Genomic DNA, 20,364 nt, shown 5'->3' on the forward strand with positions numbered 1-20,364 from the left:
CCGTGCAGTTTGCGGAGCCCTAGGCCAGTGCGCACCAAGGCATAAAACCCTCAAATAACAATTAATTCTTTACAATACATATATACAAATATTCATATGTACAGAGGAAGTGTGGTATAGTGGATAAAAAGCTGGCTTCAAAACAAGGAAGATCTGTGTTCAAGCCCTACCTCAGAAACTTACTGGTATATGACCCTGGTTATTCACCTGCCTCAGAGCTATGAGTACCATTCTAGAATTATCAGTTAAAGAGAAGATGATGATATGCATTGGTTGAGGGAATTTCCTTTCTTGGGAATTCCCTAAAGGAATGCATATATTGGTGCAGTCTCTATTCATTTTGGAAAGAGGTTGCATATACCAATTGGGATATACAGTATTCAACAAACTCCACAAATATCACATTTTCCCAGTAAGTCTACTGACAATTATTGTCTATTCTGATTTTATTGCTTCCCCACCCCCACAACTACAAAATATTTATTAAACTAAGAACTCAATTAATTTGAGGTCTCAATTAATATGAGTATTCACTTTAGACATTCTAGAAAATTTGGATTTCCCTTATTTCTTTTTCATACTTAGACTTATTAATATAGATTCTCATTTGGTGGTTGATTCTATAGACATGACTTTAATCAAGAGCTAATACTGAAATCTGTCCTTCTTGGCTCCTAGTTTCCCGTCCTTGAACCAAACATGGAAAACAAGGGTTTTGCTTTGTATCCAAAGTAGGAAGAGTTCCGGGATCAGCTTCAGAGGAGGGGTCAAGAATGGTTTGAAGGGCTTCCTCCTATTCAAGGCCTGATTCTAACCTGGCAGCATCTGAGTCAGTCAGTCAGTCAGTCAGTCAAGAAATATATTGGTCATTTATTATGTGCCAGGAATTATGCTACAAGTCAAGGATTACTCCCACAGCATGTTGTGAAATCTGCTCTGTTTTCTTTCTTTTACTTTTCCTTTTTTTTTTTTGGAAAAAATATATTTTAACGGTTATCAGGATTTGTCCATTCTTTTTTAAATAACAGCATTTTATTTAATAAAAGTATTTTCCAGTTACATGTAAGGATAGTTTTCAACATTTGTTTTCATTGGATTTTTAGTTTCAAATTTTTCTCCCAACCACCCTTCCTGCCCTCCTCCCCAAGACGGAAGGCAATCTGATAAAGTTTATATGTAAATCACATTAAACATATTTTTGCATTAGTCATATTGTGAAAGAAGAATCAGAGCACAAGGGAAAAACTTCAAAAAAGAAGGAAAGAAAAAAAAATAGCCCCAAAGTAGAAACAGTTTGGTTCAATCTGCATTCAGAATCCACAGTTCTTTTTTCTGGATGTTGAGAATATTTTCTATCATGAGTTCTTTGAGACTGTTTTGGATCATTGTACTGCTGAGAAGAGCTAAGTCTACCATCATTGTTCATCACACAATGTTGCTGTTACTGTGTACAATGTTCTCCTGGTTCTGCTCCTCTCAGTCAGCATCAGTTCATGCAGGTCCTTCCAGGTTTCTCTGAACTTCCCCTGCTCATTGTTTCTTACAGCACAATAGTATTCCATTACATTCATATACCATAACTTGTTCAGCCATCCCCCAATCGATGGGCATTCCTTCGATTTCCAGTTCTTTGCCACCACAGAGTCTGCTCTGTTTTCTAAATGATGCGGCATGACAGGCTTCTAAGGTAGCCTGTAACTACTAGCTTGACTGTAGGGCCCAGGTTTGGGGCCCTATATTCTAAGAATTATCGTTTGGAGAGATTTGTTTTTTTGCTCTCAGACCACAACTCTGACCAAATTCTTCTTTCTCGTTGCCTTACTTGCTTGTGTATCATTAAGTTAATTGGTTACCTGTGTTCTTAACTCTGACATTACTCTATAGACAAATCAGGGAAAAAGCAAGGGGATGATAGGTAGCTAGGTGGTATAGCAGCCAGAGCACTCGACTTGGAATCTAGAATCAGAGTTCAAATTTTGCCTCAAATACTAACTTTATGACCTGAGGCAAATCCCTTAATGCTCCTCTAGCCCTGCTTCCCTCCTATGTAAAATGATGATAATAATAACACCTACCTTCCAGAATTGTTATGAGGGTCAAATGAGATAATGTCTATAAAGAAATTTACAAATCATAAGGTACAGGCTAAATACTAGCTATTATTATAGAAAAACAAGTGAAAAAGAGAAGAATCAGTCTGCCGTTATTGGCTTGTATTCTTTTTTTTTTTTTTTTGGTGTGGCAATTGGGGTTAAATGACTTGCCTAGGGTCACACAGCTAGTAAGTGTCAAGTGTCTGAGGCCAGATTTGAACTCAGGTCCTCCTGACTCCAGAGCCAGTGCTCTATCCACTGTGCTACCTAGCTGCCCTGGCTTGTATTCCTTATTAAAGCAATTTTTAATTTAAAAAATTGAGGACATTGCATTTAGGGCTTCATCTGTGTGATTATATCCCTTCCCAATTCATCTAAAATGCATTGACATAGACTATGTGAAAGATTTCGAGTTTTAAAAGTAAAGGATTGGTTTTTAGAGCATCCTGACCTTTATACTATCTCTTGGTGATCTCATCAATCCAAGTGGACTCAATCATCATCTCTAGACATATGACTACTTTCTAATCTACAATCCAGTCCATATTTCTCTTCTGAATCTAGTACCACAGGTTCCATGCTCTCCTTCTTTCTTTTTGTCCCCTAGATTCAATAATTTCCTTCAAGGTTCAATTTGCTTGTTACTTCCCTAGGCAAATCTTTTCTTGCTCTTCCCCACACCTCCTCTGCTGAATGCACATTGTGCACCCTTTGAATTTACTTGGCTTTCAATGTTGTTTTATTTTTCCTTTCAGTAGAACATCTCCTTAAGGGAAAGTATTATTTTGATATTGCCTTTCTATTTCCAGGGTCAAGTGCAGGATCTTGTACATAGTAGGTGCTTAATGAAGGCTTGATTTGGGTGTTGGATTTTCTCTTCTAGTGTGATTTGACCATCCCTTTTGGAAATGATTGATGAAAATAAAGGTGTCTACCACATTTTGTAAAAAAGGACTTTGTAACTATGGCAGTGTATACTGTCACTTCTAGGGAAAAAAGAGTAGTTCTAAAATTTTATTCATCTTTTCCCCCCCTTTCTTTAGGTGATCCTCCTGCAACTGGCACTGGGACTCTACAAATAAGACTGGAAGATGTGAATGACAATGCCCCTCTCATTTACCCCACACTTGCCAAAGTCTGTGATGATGCCAAAGATCTCAATGTGGTCATTCTGGGAGCATTAGATAAGGATCTCCACCCAAACACTGATCCATTCAGATTTGAACTGAATAAACAAACTGGTTCTGATAAATTTTGGAAAATTTCCAAGATCAATGGTAAGTCCAATACATGATCATTAGATTTTTGGCTTTATGCAGGTCTTTATTGCAAAGAATTCTGAGCTTATTCCCTATCATGATCTTATCCTTTACTATACTATTGCATCATGATTGATATTTACATGTCATACGCATTGATATTTTTATTATTTTTCCTACCACCAAGGAGACCAAATTGACCAAAAACCTCAGCTCAGATACTACAGAGACATTTTATAAAAACAACACACGTATTTATTATCCCATTCAAGTTCTTCACTTTTACTTTTATCTATTCACTTGAGTGTTTTACCTTTCTGACTAGTTTATTTTACATATATTTTGGCTTTTAAATGTCTAATCAGAGAGATAGCATGCTCAATACTGTGATTCCTTATTCTTTCTTTTTTCCTTTCTTTCTTTTTTCTTTTTATTAGAGGCAGAATTAAGTGACTTGCCCAGGGTCACACAGCTAGTGTGAAGTGTCTGAGGATGCATTTGAACTCAGGTCCTCCTGACTCCAGGTTCAGGGCCAGTGCTCTATCCACAATGCTACCTAACTGTAGCTCCTTTGTTTCTTTTCATAAGTTTCCATAAATCTTTTTGGAATAATTATATTTTGCCTATTCTTCTGTTCCCCATTACCTCTGATAACTTGCTCCAGAAGTATCTCTCTGGTTTATTCAGAGCTTACATATTACCATTTCCCCTTCTCCCCACCATACTCTTCCTCCCTTTTCTCTGAGTTAGAAGTAGCTAGGTTTCATGACTCCTCTCCCAAAATCTTAAACTGATTTCAACCAGCAATTAGTTATATAACACATCACAGGAAACCTCTGCTTGGTCATAAAGTTGGAAAGAACCTGAACCATTATCTAGTCCACTGGTTTTTAACCTGGGGTGCACAGTCAAGGGATCCATGGATAGACCTTGGAGGTTATATGGGAATATTTGTATGTATAATATAGATATATGTAAAATAGATCATATACATGTATGTGAAGATTTCTAATGTAACAACATGGCACATAACCAATTTTTTATTTGCTTTATATTTTATGTATTTTATATTATGCATTGAAAAACATTTTCCTAAGAAAGGTTCCAGAGGATGCATCAGATTGCCAAAGGGGTCCATGACAAAGAGTTTGAGAACCACCATTTTAGTCTAACCCCTTTTCTTTAAAGATGAGGAAACAGATCCACAGAAGTAGAAGCAGCTATTTTAACTCAAGTCCTCTGAGTTAAAATTTTAGAATTTTCCCTACTATTTTATAGATTCATCTGTATTTTAATATCTTCAGTTTTCCCTATTATAGTTTCTTCCTTATGGATATAGGCTTCCTTTAATAATTCCCCACATTTAATTCTCTAGATCTTCTCTTCTCAGTTCTTGACTTTTATACTTTGTTCTGCTTTCTTTGTTACTTTATCCTCCATGTAGGTCATCCTGGCTCTTTCTTTATTCTGGGCCCCTGGAAGAGACTCAGCTGTGCAAGTCTCCCTTATACTGTTATACAATATAGGGTAGTTTGCAAAAGCATGTCCTTCTCCTATACAAAAGCTGCACAAAATTCACTTTCTTAAAGGAGGAACTAAAGCCCTTGCCCTGTACACCTGAAACATTGTTACTTACTATATATCACACTCAGTTGAGTTCTTGAGTCTTATTTCTAGTCCGCTGTTGCTTGTTCTCTGTACCAGCTATAAGCCTCTCTCCCTTGAGAAACAGAAAACCAAAAACCAAAAACACAAAAACATGCTAAACTCCAATCTTCTCCTTTCCACTCTTATAATTCACTTTTTTTGTGCAGGGCAATGAGTGTTAAGTGACTTGCCCAGGGTCACACAGCTAGTGTCAAGTGTTTGAGGCTGGATTTGAACTTGGGTCCTGCTGAATCCAGGGCTGGTGCCCCCATAATTCACTCTTACTATTTCCAGTCTAGACCCACCCTAGTGCACTATTCTAATTAGAACTTCAAATTCACCTTTTCTTTCTATAATCAAGTCAAAGAGCCTCCTATTTTATTATAATTTCTGAAGACAATGGTTCAGGTCCTAAATAAATATTTATTGATTTTGGTGATGGCCTGATTCAATGAAAGTAAATAGTGGTTTATAGGCTAGTAAACAGAAGTTTTACAAGGTATCATGGATGGACAGTTGTCCTAAGTTAATATACCTAATTTTTTTTCTTATTTACATGCAGTTTTATTTCAATGAGGCATCAACCTAACAAGTGACAGACATTTTTTAGTGCTTACTACATGTTTGGCACTTGATAAATGTGGATAACATGTATACATATAAGCATTTTAAATAGATAAAAACAGAACTTCATATATATATGTACATGAATATATATACACACAGACATAGACACACGTTTTTATATATGTATATATATGCAGATATACAGATATTTGGTAGACAGACAGATAAATAGATAGATAGATAGATAGATAGATAGATAGATAGATAGATAGATAGATAGATAGATAGATAGATAGATAGATAGATGATATGATAGATAGGTTATGCAAAAAGAGGATTTGAGGAGGAGTGCACCAACACATGAGGTGATCTGGAAAAGCTTCATGTGTAAGATTATAGTTAGCCTCAATCTTGAAGGAAACCAAAGATTCCAAGAGGCAGAAATGAGGAGGGACACAACCAATGCAAAGGTACAGAAGTAGGAAATGTGTGTTCATGTATATAAAACAGCAAGAAGTCTGCTATTGGATTGATTGAAAAATTTGAGGAGGGGAGTAATGTGTTATAGCACTGGAGAGATAGGAAGGGCTGAATTTATGACCTAGATTCATATCTTGCCTCAGACACTAACTTATATTCAATCTTGGATAAGTCATTTAATCTTCGTCAGTCTCAGTCTCTTCATATACAAAATGGGGATATAATAAAAGTAGAGCTCATTTAACAGTTATAGTAAGAATCAAGTGAAATAATGACAAAGGTTTTGCAAGATTCAAAAACATATATTATATATAATACATGTAACTATGCATTTATATATTGGATATATACATTCATACATATAATATTGGGGATGTGATGGTAAATATTTAATATATGACTCTTAAAATGTGTGGATGAATGTGAATCTACATAATTAAAATTTTCTCAATCACTTTTTAAAGTCTAGACAATCAGCAAAACAATAAATCAAACCCTCATTTATTATACTGGCCAAGTTGCCAGGTGTAAATGTTTACACTGAAAATTGAACAATCACCTCTCATGAGCCAGTAAGAGCTGCTTCCAGTACACCCTGAAATTCATGCATAAAACATGTATACATGCAATAGATAACATAAGGTGTATTATATTCAATAATTTCATAGTCTTCCAATTGTAAACTCTGTGAAGTTAATCCTATGATAAAAGGAATAAACATGCAATAAAAGATTTCTAAAAACTATAACCAGAAGGTATCTGTCCTGTTCAAATAACCATAGACCTGATGTGTCACATGCCATTTTTTTCCTCACTGTGAATAACTGAGTCTTAACTGGTAAGGAGATTCCTAATGAATGTATTGCAATGGTCTGAGAGTGGGGAAAAAACAAATAAATGAGAAACAGGCACGAAGACAAAGAGACTATGTTTTGTTATTATGTTCCAACATTTAATTTTATCTTTTCCTCCATTAGCAAGCAATTGTTATGTGCTTTGTATATTCCTAAATATCTCTCTGTTGTGTGCTTTTCATTGAGTGATGCATAGTAACCTGTCCATGGATAAGTCTTCCCCATGACTTCCCATAAGTTAGCAGAAAGGGTCCCCTCAAATCTAAGGGGACTTTCAGTTTTTTGAATTGCAAGGATACGAGTAGATCATATAGGCCTTCCAACAGTTATTCCTCCCTCTCACCATATGACAATCCCCTCTTCTTTTCCAATAGTACACCCATTTCTCGCTATATATTATTTTAGTTCTTTGTAATGTGTTAGGTGTTGCAGCCTCATTACACTCAAAATAACTCTTGCTGTTGTTTTGAGTGATACTTATTAATTCTCAGACATTAATAATAATTACTGACATTGATAAAGTATTTTAATGTTTATAAAGCTCTTTACATTCATTTTCTCACTAGATCCTCATAATATGCCTATTACATGGGTGATAATATTGTTCCCATTTTCTAGATGAGGTAGCTAAGCTGAGAGAAGTTAAGATACTCTCCCAGGGTGACTTCTACTAAGTGTTTGAGGCAGACTTTGAACTTAACATCTTCCTGATTTCAAGTCCAGTCAGCTAGGTAGTATTTAGGAGCTGGGCCTAAAAGTCAGGATAACCTGAATTCAAATCCTGTCTCAGACCCGTAAACTTTGTTTTTAAAAAGGAGATAATAACTAATACCTAGCTCACTGGGTTGTTGTGAGGATCAAATGAGATCACTGTAAAGTGTTTAGCAGAGTGCTGGGTACTATAAGCACTACATACATGTTAGCTATTGTTATTAATAATTGTTAATATAATCATCATTATTGTTGTTATTATTAATATCCATTACTCTAGCTAGCTGATGAGTGCTCTATCACTTTTCTAATACTAATAGAATATTGGCATTAATTTTGGAGAAAAGTTTTAGGTCATTAAAGAGGCTCTAGAGTATCCTATAGACAATCCAATCTGTTTTCTTTTCCTCCTGTTCAGTTCTGAGCCCAGATCTGTATCCAATTTAAATTTCTGTCAAAGGTATAGATACTAACGGATAAACTCTATAAATTATCTATTTAACTGAACATTGTAGTCTGTACAATAGACATTCTTCATCTAGTTTGTTTTTATTATGTGTATAGTTAGGTCAAATAATTGTTGGCCTAACTACACACATCTGGGAGGCTCTGCTATGTTTTTGGTCTTGGGTCAGTCAGCACAATATCATTCACAGACAAGGACACTATAGGGAATTTGTCTTTGTTTTTTAGTAAACATATAATCATTTTTAATTAATTTTTTTTGAGCCTTGTGTTAGTTGTGGAGTAGTACAAAACAAAGTCTCTGCTATCAAATGATTTATATCTGATCAGGAAATAAAATACATATTCTGGAAGCAAGTGAATAGTGTAAATAAGGGAGGAATTGTGGGATTCAGATCCCAAGTGCTTGAGAGTTCAGAGAAGATGAGGAACAAGAAGCAATGTGGTATAGTGGCATGCAATGAGGATAGGTCTTACAGTCAGTATATTTGAGTTCAGTCCTACCTCATATATTTCCTAGGTCATGGGTAAGTAACTTAGACTCTCTGAGTCTCAGGTTTCACATCTGTACAACCTGCACTACTTACTTTAAAGGTTTGCTGTGATCAAAGTAATTAGTAAAATTTGAATTGCTGCATAAACTTTTTATTTATTGTTTTCATGCTTATTCCTAACCTCCTCCATCTCATTCTTCTGTTTTTTGATGGAGTTCAGATAAGAACCACCCTGTATGAATATACTACTTTTTTTTCTTTTCTGATAAACATTTTTTTCAGTCTATTATTGCACAGGAAGACAAAATAATTGCTTTTTCTGTCATTAAATACACATAGCTCATCTTCTGTACACTCATTGCAAGTGTCTTCAGGACAATTCCAGTAGCAGATTGTTGTTGTTATTTTCTTTAAGAATTGGAACTGGTATATTCAGGGATGATACCACTGGACCTGGAAAGATGGGTAAAATTTGGATCATTGGAAGAAAAGTAGAGAACATTGTAAGAAAAGAATGGCATGATCAATATGACTCAGAAGCAGGGAAATGCCTTTAATTAGTTTTATTTTTAACAATGACTTTGGGGGCAGCTAGGTGGCGCAGTGGATAGAGCACCTACCCTGGAGTCAGGAGTACCTGAGTTCAAATCTGGCCTCAGACACTTAACACTTACTAGCTGTGTGTCCCTGGGCAAGTCACTTAACCCCACTTGCCTCACTAAAAACAAAAACAAACAAACAAACAAACAAACAAACAAACAAACACAATGACTTGAAATGACTATCTGGATTTTTTAAGTTCAATTCAAAGTAGAAATGAGGCCAACCTGGGAGAAATTTCAGGTGTGAAGAAGTAAAAGGTAACTTCATGGCTTAAAAAGAAGTCCAATCTCAGTCAGTCATTCTTTGTAATTATATCTCTTGTGCCTGGAGTGTAGATGCTTAATACATGTTTGGAGGTTGTTTAAACTTAATCGATGATATTTCCTGACAAAAACAAGCATGTTGCCTATTGCGTAGGGAGTACACTACCAGATCATGTTCTTCTCTTTGAGAAAGTCTATCACAGTCTCCTTATTCATGTCTCTCTCCTTCCAGACACTCATGCCCAGGTAAGCCTTCTTCAAAACCTGAAGAAAGCCAACTACAACCTACCAGTCATGGTGACGGATTCGGGCACGCCACCTTTGTCTAACACCACAGAGCTCAGAGTGCAAGTTTGTTCCTGTAAGAAATCTAAAATGGACTGCAGCTCAGCTGGGATCCTGCACATCAGAAGCACCTTAGTGCTGCTTCTTTCATTCTTCAGCTTAGTATGTAAGTTAAGCCTAAACCTTGGGAAAAGGCCATTTTTATGAGTTCATGGGAATCGTTTTTCATGTATTTTTCTAAGAACATATATACTTGGTGAGATACTTCAGAAGCAGAATCTATATGTGCGTGAACAAATTTGTAGTTTGAGGTTGGGGGGCCATTCCCCAATAGTTGATTGCTGGGCATTCTGTCCATGGTACAAAAAGCACTCTTCAAAAGCACTCAAAGAAGTGAGGAAATGAACTCTTGGAGATGATCGCAGTCTTAGTCAAGAAAAAGATACATAAAGAGACACATAGGAGAAACACTAGAGAAGATGCATAAAGAAACATATAGAGAAGAAAATATGTGTGAAGATAATAGAGAGAAAAAAAGACTTGGGAAAAGACAGAGAAGATTTAGGGAAAATATGGCAGAAGAAAAGACTTGGGGAAATAATGAAGGCTTAGGAGTCATAATATATGGATAAAAATTATGGGTGACAAGAGAAGAGATAAATAGGTCAGAGGCCTTGCAACTGTTGACTGTGGGACCTTTCTTTCTTTCTTTTTTCTTTTTGCGGGGCAATGGGGGTTAAGTGACTTGCCCAGGGTCACACAGCTAGTAAGTGTCAAGTGTCTGAGGCCGGATTTGAACTCAGGTACTCCTGACTCCAGGGCCAGTGCTTTATCCACTGCGCCACCTAGCTGCCCCCCTGTGGGACCTTTTCTAATCAATTTCTTTTTCTCTCTGGGCATCAATTTTCTCAATTATTAAAAAAAAAGAAAGAAAAAGAGCAGTTTGGACTATATGTCATCTAAAGATGTGTCTACCCCTAGCTCTCTGACCTATACAGAAAAAAAAAAGAAAGAAAGAAAAATTGAGAATAGATAATGGATGAAAAAGGGGTTGGGGTGGGAGTGATCATAATGGAAGAAAAAAAAACCTTAAGGAGCCTATGATGAAGAAGAGAAATCATAAGGGACACAGAAAAGACAAGTATTATATAATGGAGAATAGAAGATATGGGAGGAGATGATAGAGAATTCTTACAGGAGGGTTCTATCAAGACTGAAGATGTTGGAAAAGATAACACCTGTGGCAAAATTCTATCTGCATTTGGAAGCCCAGATCCAAGAGTGGTATAGGCACAACCCTGGAAGATTATAAGAGTATGAGTATATCCTGAATTGCCATTACCTTATCCATTTCATAATCAGGTCTTCTACCCCTAACCAAATCCATTTCACAGTTTTAGTGGCAACAGGCCTGAGCTTCCCCTAGAACCTGGCTAATAATTGAAAACCAGCTGTTGCCCCTGGCTAAAATCAGGAGCTCTCAAGAACCAAGCCTGGGTTTACCTGGCTTGTTACAAACACTACTAGGACTGAGTACAAGTGCCTATGTCCTTCTGTTTCTTAGGATAAGGGGAGCAATACTGCCTGAATGGAAGAATCTGTTAACAGATCTCAGAGACCTGTAGACTGTGAGTTCTCTAGTGCCCATCTTTGAAAGCATCAGATTCTAAGGGACTCAGATCATCTCAACCACTCCTAAATGTTGCAGTTATTTGACTTCTGTCCCCAGTGATCTAAATTGGCCATGAAGACATCTGAGAGCACTGGAGTGCCTCCTGTTGTGCTTGTTTTTTTCTTTTTAATCTAATGGTTTTTTTATTCCATACCCACAGCCTCTCTTCCCTCTAAATTGTCTGAATACTGATTGCGATTATTATTTAAATTTTCCCTGGGTCCTACATTGGAAAATGCTTTTAGTTCAAGCTGCAAAAGTGGTTTATAGTTCTTGTTTTGGGTCAGAGTGACCCTCTGGGCCTACATCTTCTCTAAGGCAGTTCACTAAAGGGTTTGAGCAGTGGCAGTCAGAGCAGTGATTGTACAGGAAATGAGAAATGCAGTGGGTGGGAAGAAATTACCTGAATTCAATGATTCCTGACTGCAGTAGAATTAATTTGTCAAACTGAGTGTGAAGAGGCTCAGGTGTAGGGGAACAAAGATGTGCCCTGTGATGCATACAGGCTTCAGTGTAGGCATTAACCCATAGTCATTTCCCTGGCCCTTTCTTGGAAGGGAGTACAACTCCTCCCTCCCTGCCACCATCCTTCCTATTTTATTTTCCTTTAACATTTTACAAATGTGGTCCTGAAAACAGCAGACTCCAAATCAGGGAAGCAAGGCAATTTGGAGTTTAAAGGTAAATTGGCATTTTCAACAAGTCACAGAGCAAAGCACACAGGCTTGGCTGCATCACCACAGGTGGTACTAAGAGATGAAAGGACTGACAGTATCACATGAGATAAATGGAAGGCCCAGGCTGTTAGACTTTGGATTTCATTATTTCTTTTGAGTTTGATTATCAGGCAATCAGAATCCATTGAGCAAGTAGTTATTAAGCATCTACTATATTAAAAGATTACTATATTTGAAACATTGGGAAATTTTTTTGGGGGGGGGTGAAGAGGTGGGACAAAAGGTTTGTTTTGGTCATACAAATGTAAATTATGATTATGGCCACAAGAGTGATGGGATGATAGCATAAAATAGTAATTTCCTCCATAGAACACAGAACTCTAAAACAGAGGTGGGAGACCTTCCAGGTGTTTTATGTATCCTGCCCTACCCACCCTGCTGACTTCCAGATCTGCAACATCTAGAACCAGATGTCCAATGAATATCTTAAAGTCAACATGTCCAAATCTGAAGTTATTATTTTTGCCCCCTAATAAAACAACCTCCTCTTTCAAATATTCCTATTACTCTTTTTATTTGGTGGGGCAATGAGGCTTAAGTGACTTGCCCAGGGTCACACAGCTAGTGAGTGTCAAGTGTCTGAGGCTGGATTTGACCTTAGGTCCTCCTGAATCCAGGGTCTATGTTTTATCCACAACACTACCTCAAGGTAGCTGCCCCCTATTCCTATTACTCTTTTTTTTTCAGGACAATGAGGGGTAAGTGACTTGCCCAAGGTCACACAGCTAGTAAACGGCAAGTATCTGAGATCAGATTTGAACTCAGGTCCTTCTGAATGCAGGGCCAGTGCTTTATCCACTGTGCCACCTAGCTGCCCCCTATTCGTATTACTCTTGAAGGCACCATCATCCTCTTAGTTCCCCAGACTCATAATCTATGTGTCATCCTCAAATCTTTATTATTCTCACTTCTCATATACTATCTGTTGCTAAGGCCTGTCAATTTCATATTTGCAACATCTCTGGAATAAACCTCCTTTTCTCCTCTGATACTGCCAACACTTTGGTACTGGTTCAGATCATCTTATTATGCAAGAATGATAGGAATAGACTGCTGGTTGGTCTGCCTGCCACAAGTTTCTTCCTGCTCCAATCTATCTTCCATTAGCCACCTGAGTGATTTTCCTAAAGTGCTGATGGGGTTGACTAAATTACTCCATACTCAATATACTACAATTTGATATTCAAACACCTTCTTGACCTACCCCTCCCCCATCCACATATTGTCTTCTGACTTCTTTCAAGCTAAAATTCTAACATTTTACAGAAAACTTTCTCCAATCCCTCTTAATTCTAGCCCCTTTCCCTCTATTTCTTGATTTATCCTGTATATAGCTTGTTTATACATATTTGCTTGTTTGTTGTCTCCCGGTAAGATTGTGAGTACTTTGGGAGCAAGGATTTTCTCCTGCCTCTTGCCCCAGCACTTAGCATCTGCCTGAGACACAATAGGTGCTTAATAAATGCTAATTGATTTACTGTTCTCTGAATCCTAGGCAACATATTCTCTTTTTACTCTACCCAATTTAGGATTACCTTGAATATACTGGATAGCCTCTGGAATACTTGAAAAACCATGAGTAATGCTGAATGGGTACTACACAAAAAACAAACAAAAAAAAACAAAACCCAGAATTTGAGTTTTGTTTGTTGGTTGGTTTGTTTTGTTTTGTTTTGGTTTTTGGTGATCAATTAAGAGGAAGATTTAGAAAGGGGGAGAAAGAGAAAAATTTTGGTACACCAAAAAAACCAGAGTAAGATTTAGGCAGAGAGGGTAATGGAGACTCAGTTGGCTTTAGATTAGTTTACTTATTTCACATGTTTATATTCACCAGAACTTTGGGCAGAAGGGAAAATGCAACATACTTTTTCTATGCTCTGAAATGTTCTTTTGTTCTCCAAATTAGGATAAGCCTTTCCACACTGGGGAATGGTATCTGCTTTTTTTCCCTTCAAATTTCAAGTTCATTTTTTTGGGGGAAAAATGTTTATTTTCCCACTGAATTCTAAAGGTTTGCCTCATAAAAGGGAATGGCTCATGTTTAAGTTCTTAGAAAGAACTTTAGAGTTGTTTTTCAAATTACCAACTCTGCCTGAAGGAAAGTCTCCTTGACATATAAAAGTTTCTGAATTACTTTAGTTTTATTCTTTGAGAGATCTAGGCTAGCTGTCTTATGCTACATGAAATGTCTTATGCTATATGAAAGCTAAACTTGGGAAACCAGTCTTTATTTCCTTATTCTGATCACTCCAATCTCTTTCAAAAAAAGAAAGAAAAATAAATGTCAGTGCTTTGGCTAATTGGTTCCTCCTTGTGGGAGAAATATAAATTTTGGGGGGTGGGAGGTATGAGGGACACTACAGAAATAACAGTTACACAAACTTTTGACACATTGTGACAGATAGTGACTGAGTTTTGTGTTATACTCCTTATAATCTCAGATTTGGAATGTCATTGAAAGATTATCAATGTGAATAAAATAGCACAATAGATTATTAGGGGCAGCTAGGTGGCACAGTGGATAGAGCACTGGCCCTGGAGTCAGGAGGACCTGAGTTCAAATCCAGTCTCAGACACTTGACACTTACTAGCTGTGTGACCCTGGGCAAGTCACTTAACCCCAATTGCCTCACCAAGAAAAAAAATAGATTATTAAATGATTTTTTTCTGCATTCCATAAATTGAGAGTGGGGAAAGAAGCTGTTTTGTATGTCAAAAGTGTTACAGGTGAGAGGTGGTGGTTCTTAGGTATTCCTTAATAAAGAATTACACTCTCTCACATAGTACAATTACAATTAAAGTAGTCTTTATTTGGTGCTAGGGAAAGTGACCAAGTGGGAAGTCAAAGAGTTCACCCCTGGGGAGGAGGGCTTAGAAACATTCTCCTATTCCTCCAACAGAGGGAATGCAAAAGTTGTTATAGAGGAAAGATGGGGTGTCCACTTGAAAACTGGAAAGTTCCCTTTTGGGGTAGGGTGGGGAAAGTTTGGATGCTTATCATATTCCTGAGAGTCCAGGGGGATTTTTAAAAAAAAATGATGACCCTGACCTTTGGGGTTATTGCTATCTCCTAGCTCTGGTCATGTAGTAGCCATGCCTGATTTACTTGCTATAGAATTTTATCTCCCCTTACTTCTTAGAAAATTCTTTCCTGATATCTATTTGGTCAATCTTAATTTTGATAGGCCCTTGATTACTGTCTGTCCTGTTACCTAGTCATCTTTGGTTTTGCTTCTCACAGGAGACACTTCTGATTTATTCCAAGCCCATGTCAAAAGAATAACTATGCTTGAATTGCCCCAAATAACCAAACAGCTATCAGACATTAATACTTTGAGTAGTTTTAGGATGAATAAGCTGTTTGGACAGTCATCTAATCATTAATTCTTGGACAAAAAAAACGAATTGATTGAAAATTTGCTTAAATCATTTATCATCCATTCAGTAGTAGATGAACAATTGATCAGCTGTGTGGTATCTGATAAATAAGCAGACATACAGACTTGACCTAAGTCTTGTGAATCTACTAAAACCTACATAGTCATAACGTTGTAATTTAAATTTTCTTTGACTTCATGCCCTAAAATGATTTCTTTATCTTACTAATTGCGCAAAAAAGGCATCTTGGTGTATAGGATAGTGTGGTGATTTTGGTATTAGGAAGACAAGGATTCAAACTGTCTCTGATATTTGACACTAGCTATATACCCTTGGTGAGTCACAGAATAATAAGATTTGAGAGTTAAAAGGGACCTCAAAAAAAGATCTAATTCAATCTATAAAAGAATGAATCCCTACTATAATATACTGTGCTCATCCTGGCTTTGCTCAAAAACTGCCAAGTATGAATTCATCAACTCTCAAAACAGCCCATTACTCTTTGGAGGACCAAAAAACAAAAGTTTTCATGATGTTGAACTCAAATTGACCTCTGTAACTTCATTTGTTGTCTCCTGGTTCTGTGCTCTGGGTCCAAACAGAAAAAAAATGTGATTCTCCCTCCACATGACAACTCTTAAAATGCTTACCATCTATAATGCCCTGATCCTCTTTTTCCATCCCTATTCTTCAAGTCTTCTTCAAACTAAACATTTTCAGTTCCTTTAATGACTCCACATATGACAGACTCAAGGTATAACATTATCCTGATTTATTTCCTTTGAATAATCTCCATTTTATCAATGTCCTTTATAAATCATGGTGCCCAGAACTGAACACAGTATTGTGGATGAGGTAAGATGATAATAGCATACACTAGGGTTATCATTTCCTTATTCCTGGAAACTATGCTTCTCTTATACCCCAAGATAACATTAGCTTTTTTTAGATGTGACACCATATGGTCATAATTTTGTTGTAAACCCAATTAATCCCAAGAAAGGACACAGCACAATTTAGATCCTTGTACAAAATATGCCACTTGTATATCTCTCTCAGTCTGAACATAAAGACAGACCAGCAATTTTAATTACATTCCCATAGGTATTTCCCATGTCTTCATAGGGTAAAGCAACTGAGTATTAGCATATCATCATGGTTACAGTTATAAATATAGTTATAACTGTGGTATATCAGAATTAACTATAGATATGCTATAAATATAGCCTATTAGCAATACATTTGCTAACTGTATTAGCATTGATTCTAATTCTAGCCTTTTGAAACTAAAATGCCATCTAACTGGCTATTTTCTAGTGAATGAGGAAAGATGAGACAGACAAATAATTCAAAGGCAAAATTTCTTGCTCCCATTTGTCTTCATGGGACTACCTATGATGTTTGCAGAATATGGCCTGAAGATAATTCCTTGATTGTATATAAATACTTTCATAAAAAATATGAAGGGGAAGAGCTACTCATCAACAGTGTTAAATTATACTGCTCTGCAGTAAGTAGGCATGGTTGGCAGCATAACTGTGGAATGCCTACTCCAAGAGCTTTTTCAAAACACTAATATCATATTTTTTCAATTAAAAAGTATTTCTTTTCCCTTTTATTCCTCCTCCCTCCTCTTCTCCCCAACTTGTGAGGGATGGGTTAGGGAAAAGGCAAGGCTTGTAAAAAGTATGGGTATTTAAGCAAAGTAAATTCCTTCATTGTCCATATCCAAAATTATATTTTTCATTCTCCATTTTTAGTCTATTACTCTTTAGTCAGGAAGTAGGCAGTATACTTCATTGGTCCTCTGGAATTACAGTTTATCATTGCACTGATGAGCACTTAAGTTTTTTATCTTTACAATGTTATTGTTGTATAAATTGCTTTCCTTCTCCTGCTTACTTCATCTTGCATCAATTCATACAAGTTCTTACAAGTGTCTATCAGCTTTCTTAGTGGCAATAAAATACATGTAGAATCATAGACTCCTTCAAAATAAAAACTAAAAGAGGCCTTGGAAATCACTTAATCAACCTTCTCATTGTGCAGGGAACAGAATTGAAAACTAGAAAGTAGAAGTGCCTTATCCAAGGTCACACACAAAGTAGAAAAATGGCAAAGGCAGAACATAGGTCAGGTCTCCAGACTCCAAAGTCAGTGTTCTCCTTACCCATTTGGGGGTTTTTGTTTGTTCATCTTTCTGTTTGTTCTGTTCACATCTGTAATTTTATTGGTATAGGGAACCATCTAGAAAGCTCTTTCATTTAGAGGCTGAGAGTAACCTGCGGACACTAAGATTTTGATTGACTTGCCTGGGATCCTATAGTCAGTGTTAGAGGGAATATTTAAGTGCAAATCTTCCTAACTTTGAGACAAGTTTCTTGTTCATTTATTTATTATGTCATTTTGATCTTATTAATTTTGATACCACATTTTCTCCTTAGTCTCATTGAAAAAAGTACACAAATCCATACCTGTCTTGAACGGTCTTTCTTTCTTTCTTTCTCTCTTTCTTTCTCTCTTTCTCTCTCTCTCTCTCTCTCCCTTCCTTCCTTCCTTCCTTCCTTCTTTCCTTCCTTCCTTCTTTCCTTCCTTCCTTCTTTCCTTCCTTCCTTCTTTCCTTCCTTCCTTCCTTCCTTCCTTCCTTCCTTCCTTCCTTCCTTCCTTCCTTCCTTCCTTCCTTCCTTCCTTCCTTCCTTCCTTCCTTCCTTCCTTCCTTCCTTCCTTCCTTCCTTCCTTCCTTTCTTTCTATCTATCTATCAAAAGAAGCTTCTCTGGAAGGTGAGCAAGAGTGGTAATAGGCTTTCTCAAATCTTTTTAAATCACATGATTCTTGATAACTTCGAACTTTTAATGATGCCTGAACAAGATCTCTGTTATTTTGTTAAGGTTGATTTTGCCAACTTCTTCTGTACTTTTACTGCTCTTGACTCAAGAGACAAAATGTTGATTCTTTTAGGAGTTTGAAAGTGTTTGCTGGAGCAGTGGATGTTACAGTGCATTAACTTCAGACATGCACCACTGCTGTGGTTGCCAGTCTTACACAAAGTTTATCTGTTCACACAAAATTGAAAACAAAGAACTAAGTTCATGTCCATCATGATAAAATGTCTTTGTGTGGCAAAATTCAGCATAATTCTCCTCTTCTGTGCTGTGGAGTTAGGACTGCATTTACAAATCCTTTGTTCTATCAGATTTCCAAATAAAAAGAAACCAAAATAGAATTGGAGTGAAAGTCGAGACCCAAATTTTAGTCTTGGCTTTAGTCTACTGGGTGTCCCCAAAGTCTTAGTTCAGTTTCAAGTTATTGAAACTTACACTGTAGTGTCACCGGACTTGGAGTCAGGACAACTTTGTTTTCAGTCCCATAATTTGACATTTGCTAGCTTCACTATGCTGAGCAAGTCACTTAACCTCTCAGAGTCTTCAATTTCTCATTAAATAAGGAAAATAAAAGAACTTCCCATAATTATGAAAATCAAATGAGACAATTTATGTAAAGTGTTGCAAATCTTAAAGCAATATCTAAATGTAAACTATATTATGATTATGATTATTATTATTATTATTACCATTAACTACCTGTCTGAACTTGACAAAGTCATTTGACTTCATTGGGCCTTACTTTTATCATCTGTAAAATGAGAACAAGCCATCTTTATTACTTAGCTTCGCTAAGAACAAGTAATGAAAGACTAACCTCATTTCCATTTTTGATCAGATGTTTAGACAAATAGTTCAAGGAAATGACATAAACAATGTATATTTTGATTTCAGAAAAGTGTTTGACAAAGTTTCACATAATATTCTTGTGCAAAATATGGTGGAATATGGGTGGAATGATAACACAAGTTGAGTGGTTTCATAAGTGTTGTATCAACCTCATGACAAAGCTTAGATTATTGGTTCAGTGTTACCATTGAGGGATGACTCAAACAGAAAGCTGATAGGCTCTTTCTGAGGACTGTTCTGTTCAACATTTTTATTGATGACTTAGATGAAAGAATAAATGGCATACTTATCAAATTTGCCAGTGACAAAGAGTCAGAGGGAGATAGATTTTTCAGTAAGAGACAGAATTGAGATCTAAGAAGCTTTTGAATGTTTAATTCTATTGACTGAACGAAATCCATAAGGTAAAATTAAAAAAAAGATTAATGTAAAGTCCTATGCCTATATTTAGATAATCAATAATACAAGTACAAGTTGTGGGTAATATGGCTTGGCAGGAGTTTATGTGATAAAAAATTTGGAGTTTTAGTGGAACACATAGAATCAAGAATCTGGCCACTACAATATTGCAGGATCAGAATTTTAGAGTTGTAAGAGACATCAGAGGGGATGTCCAATAAATGGTCATCTGGCCTTTGCCTGAAGACCTTTCCAGTAAGAAGGAACCCAGCACCTCCCACTGTACCCATTCTACTTTTGTCTATTTCTAATTGTTATGTAGTTTTTCCTTATACTGCCTCTTTGAAATCCCATTTTTGGTTCTGAGTTCTGTCCTCTAAGAGGTCAAGAATAAAAAGCTCTCTTAAACATTACAGATCTACAATTACTTAAAAACATCTACCATATGCCCCCACTTCTTGCTTTTTCTTTCATCGGCTGAATATACTCAATTCCTTCTATCAATTTTCTTATAAGATGATTATTTATATAAAAATATCATAAACATAATTATTCACCATTTGTATGGACACCTCTGAACTTACTAATTCTCTACCTAAAATGTGATGCCCAGAGCTGAAAAAGAACTTCAGTAATGTTCTGACCAAGGAAGAGTAAAGTAGGACTGTCAACTTCATTGTTCCTGACAATTTGTCTCTCTTAATGCATCTAGGTGATATAGCTGG

The 20,364-nt window shown here is 36.6% G+C and overlaps 1 protein-coding gene across 1 annotated transcript in view; it reads left to right on the top strand.

Moving 5' to 3' along the window:
• The window catches only part of CDH13 (cadherin 13), a 1,286,821-nt gene that overhangs the window by 1,258,399 nt on the left and 8,058 nt on the right, over positions 1 to 20,364 (top strand). Inside the window, exons 12-13 of the mRNA XM_043985257.1 lie at positions 3,137 to 3,370; positions 9,669 to 9,887. Of these exons, the coding sequence (XP_043841192.1) occupies positions 3,137 to 3,370; positions 9,669 to 9,887 (453 nt within the window). The remainder of the gene's footprint in view (positions 1 to 3,136; positions 3,371 to 9,668; positions 9,888 to 20,364) is intronic.

This window comes from Dromiciops gliroides, chromosome 2 (assembly GCF_019393635.1).
Source record: "Dromiciops gliroides isolate mDroGli1 chromosome 2, mDroGli1.pri, whole genome shotgun sequence".
NCBI lineage: Eukaryota > Metazoa > Chordata > Mammalia > Microbiotheria > Microbiotheriidae > Dromiciops > Dromiciops gliroides.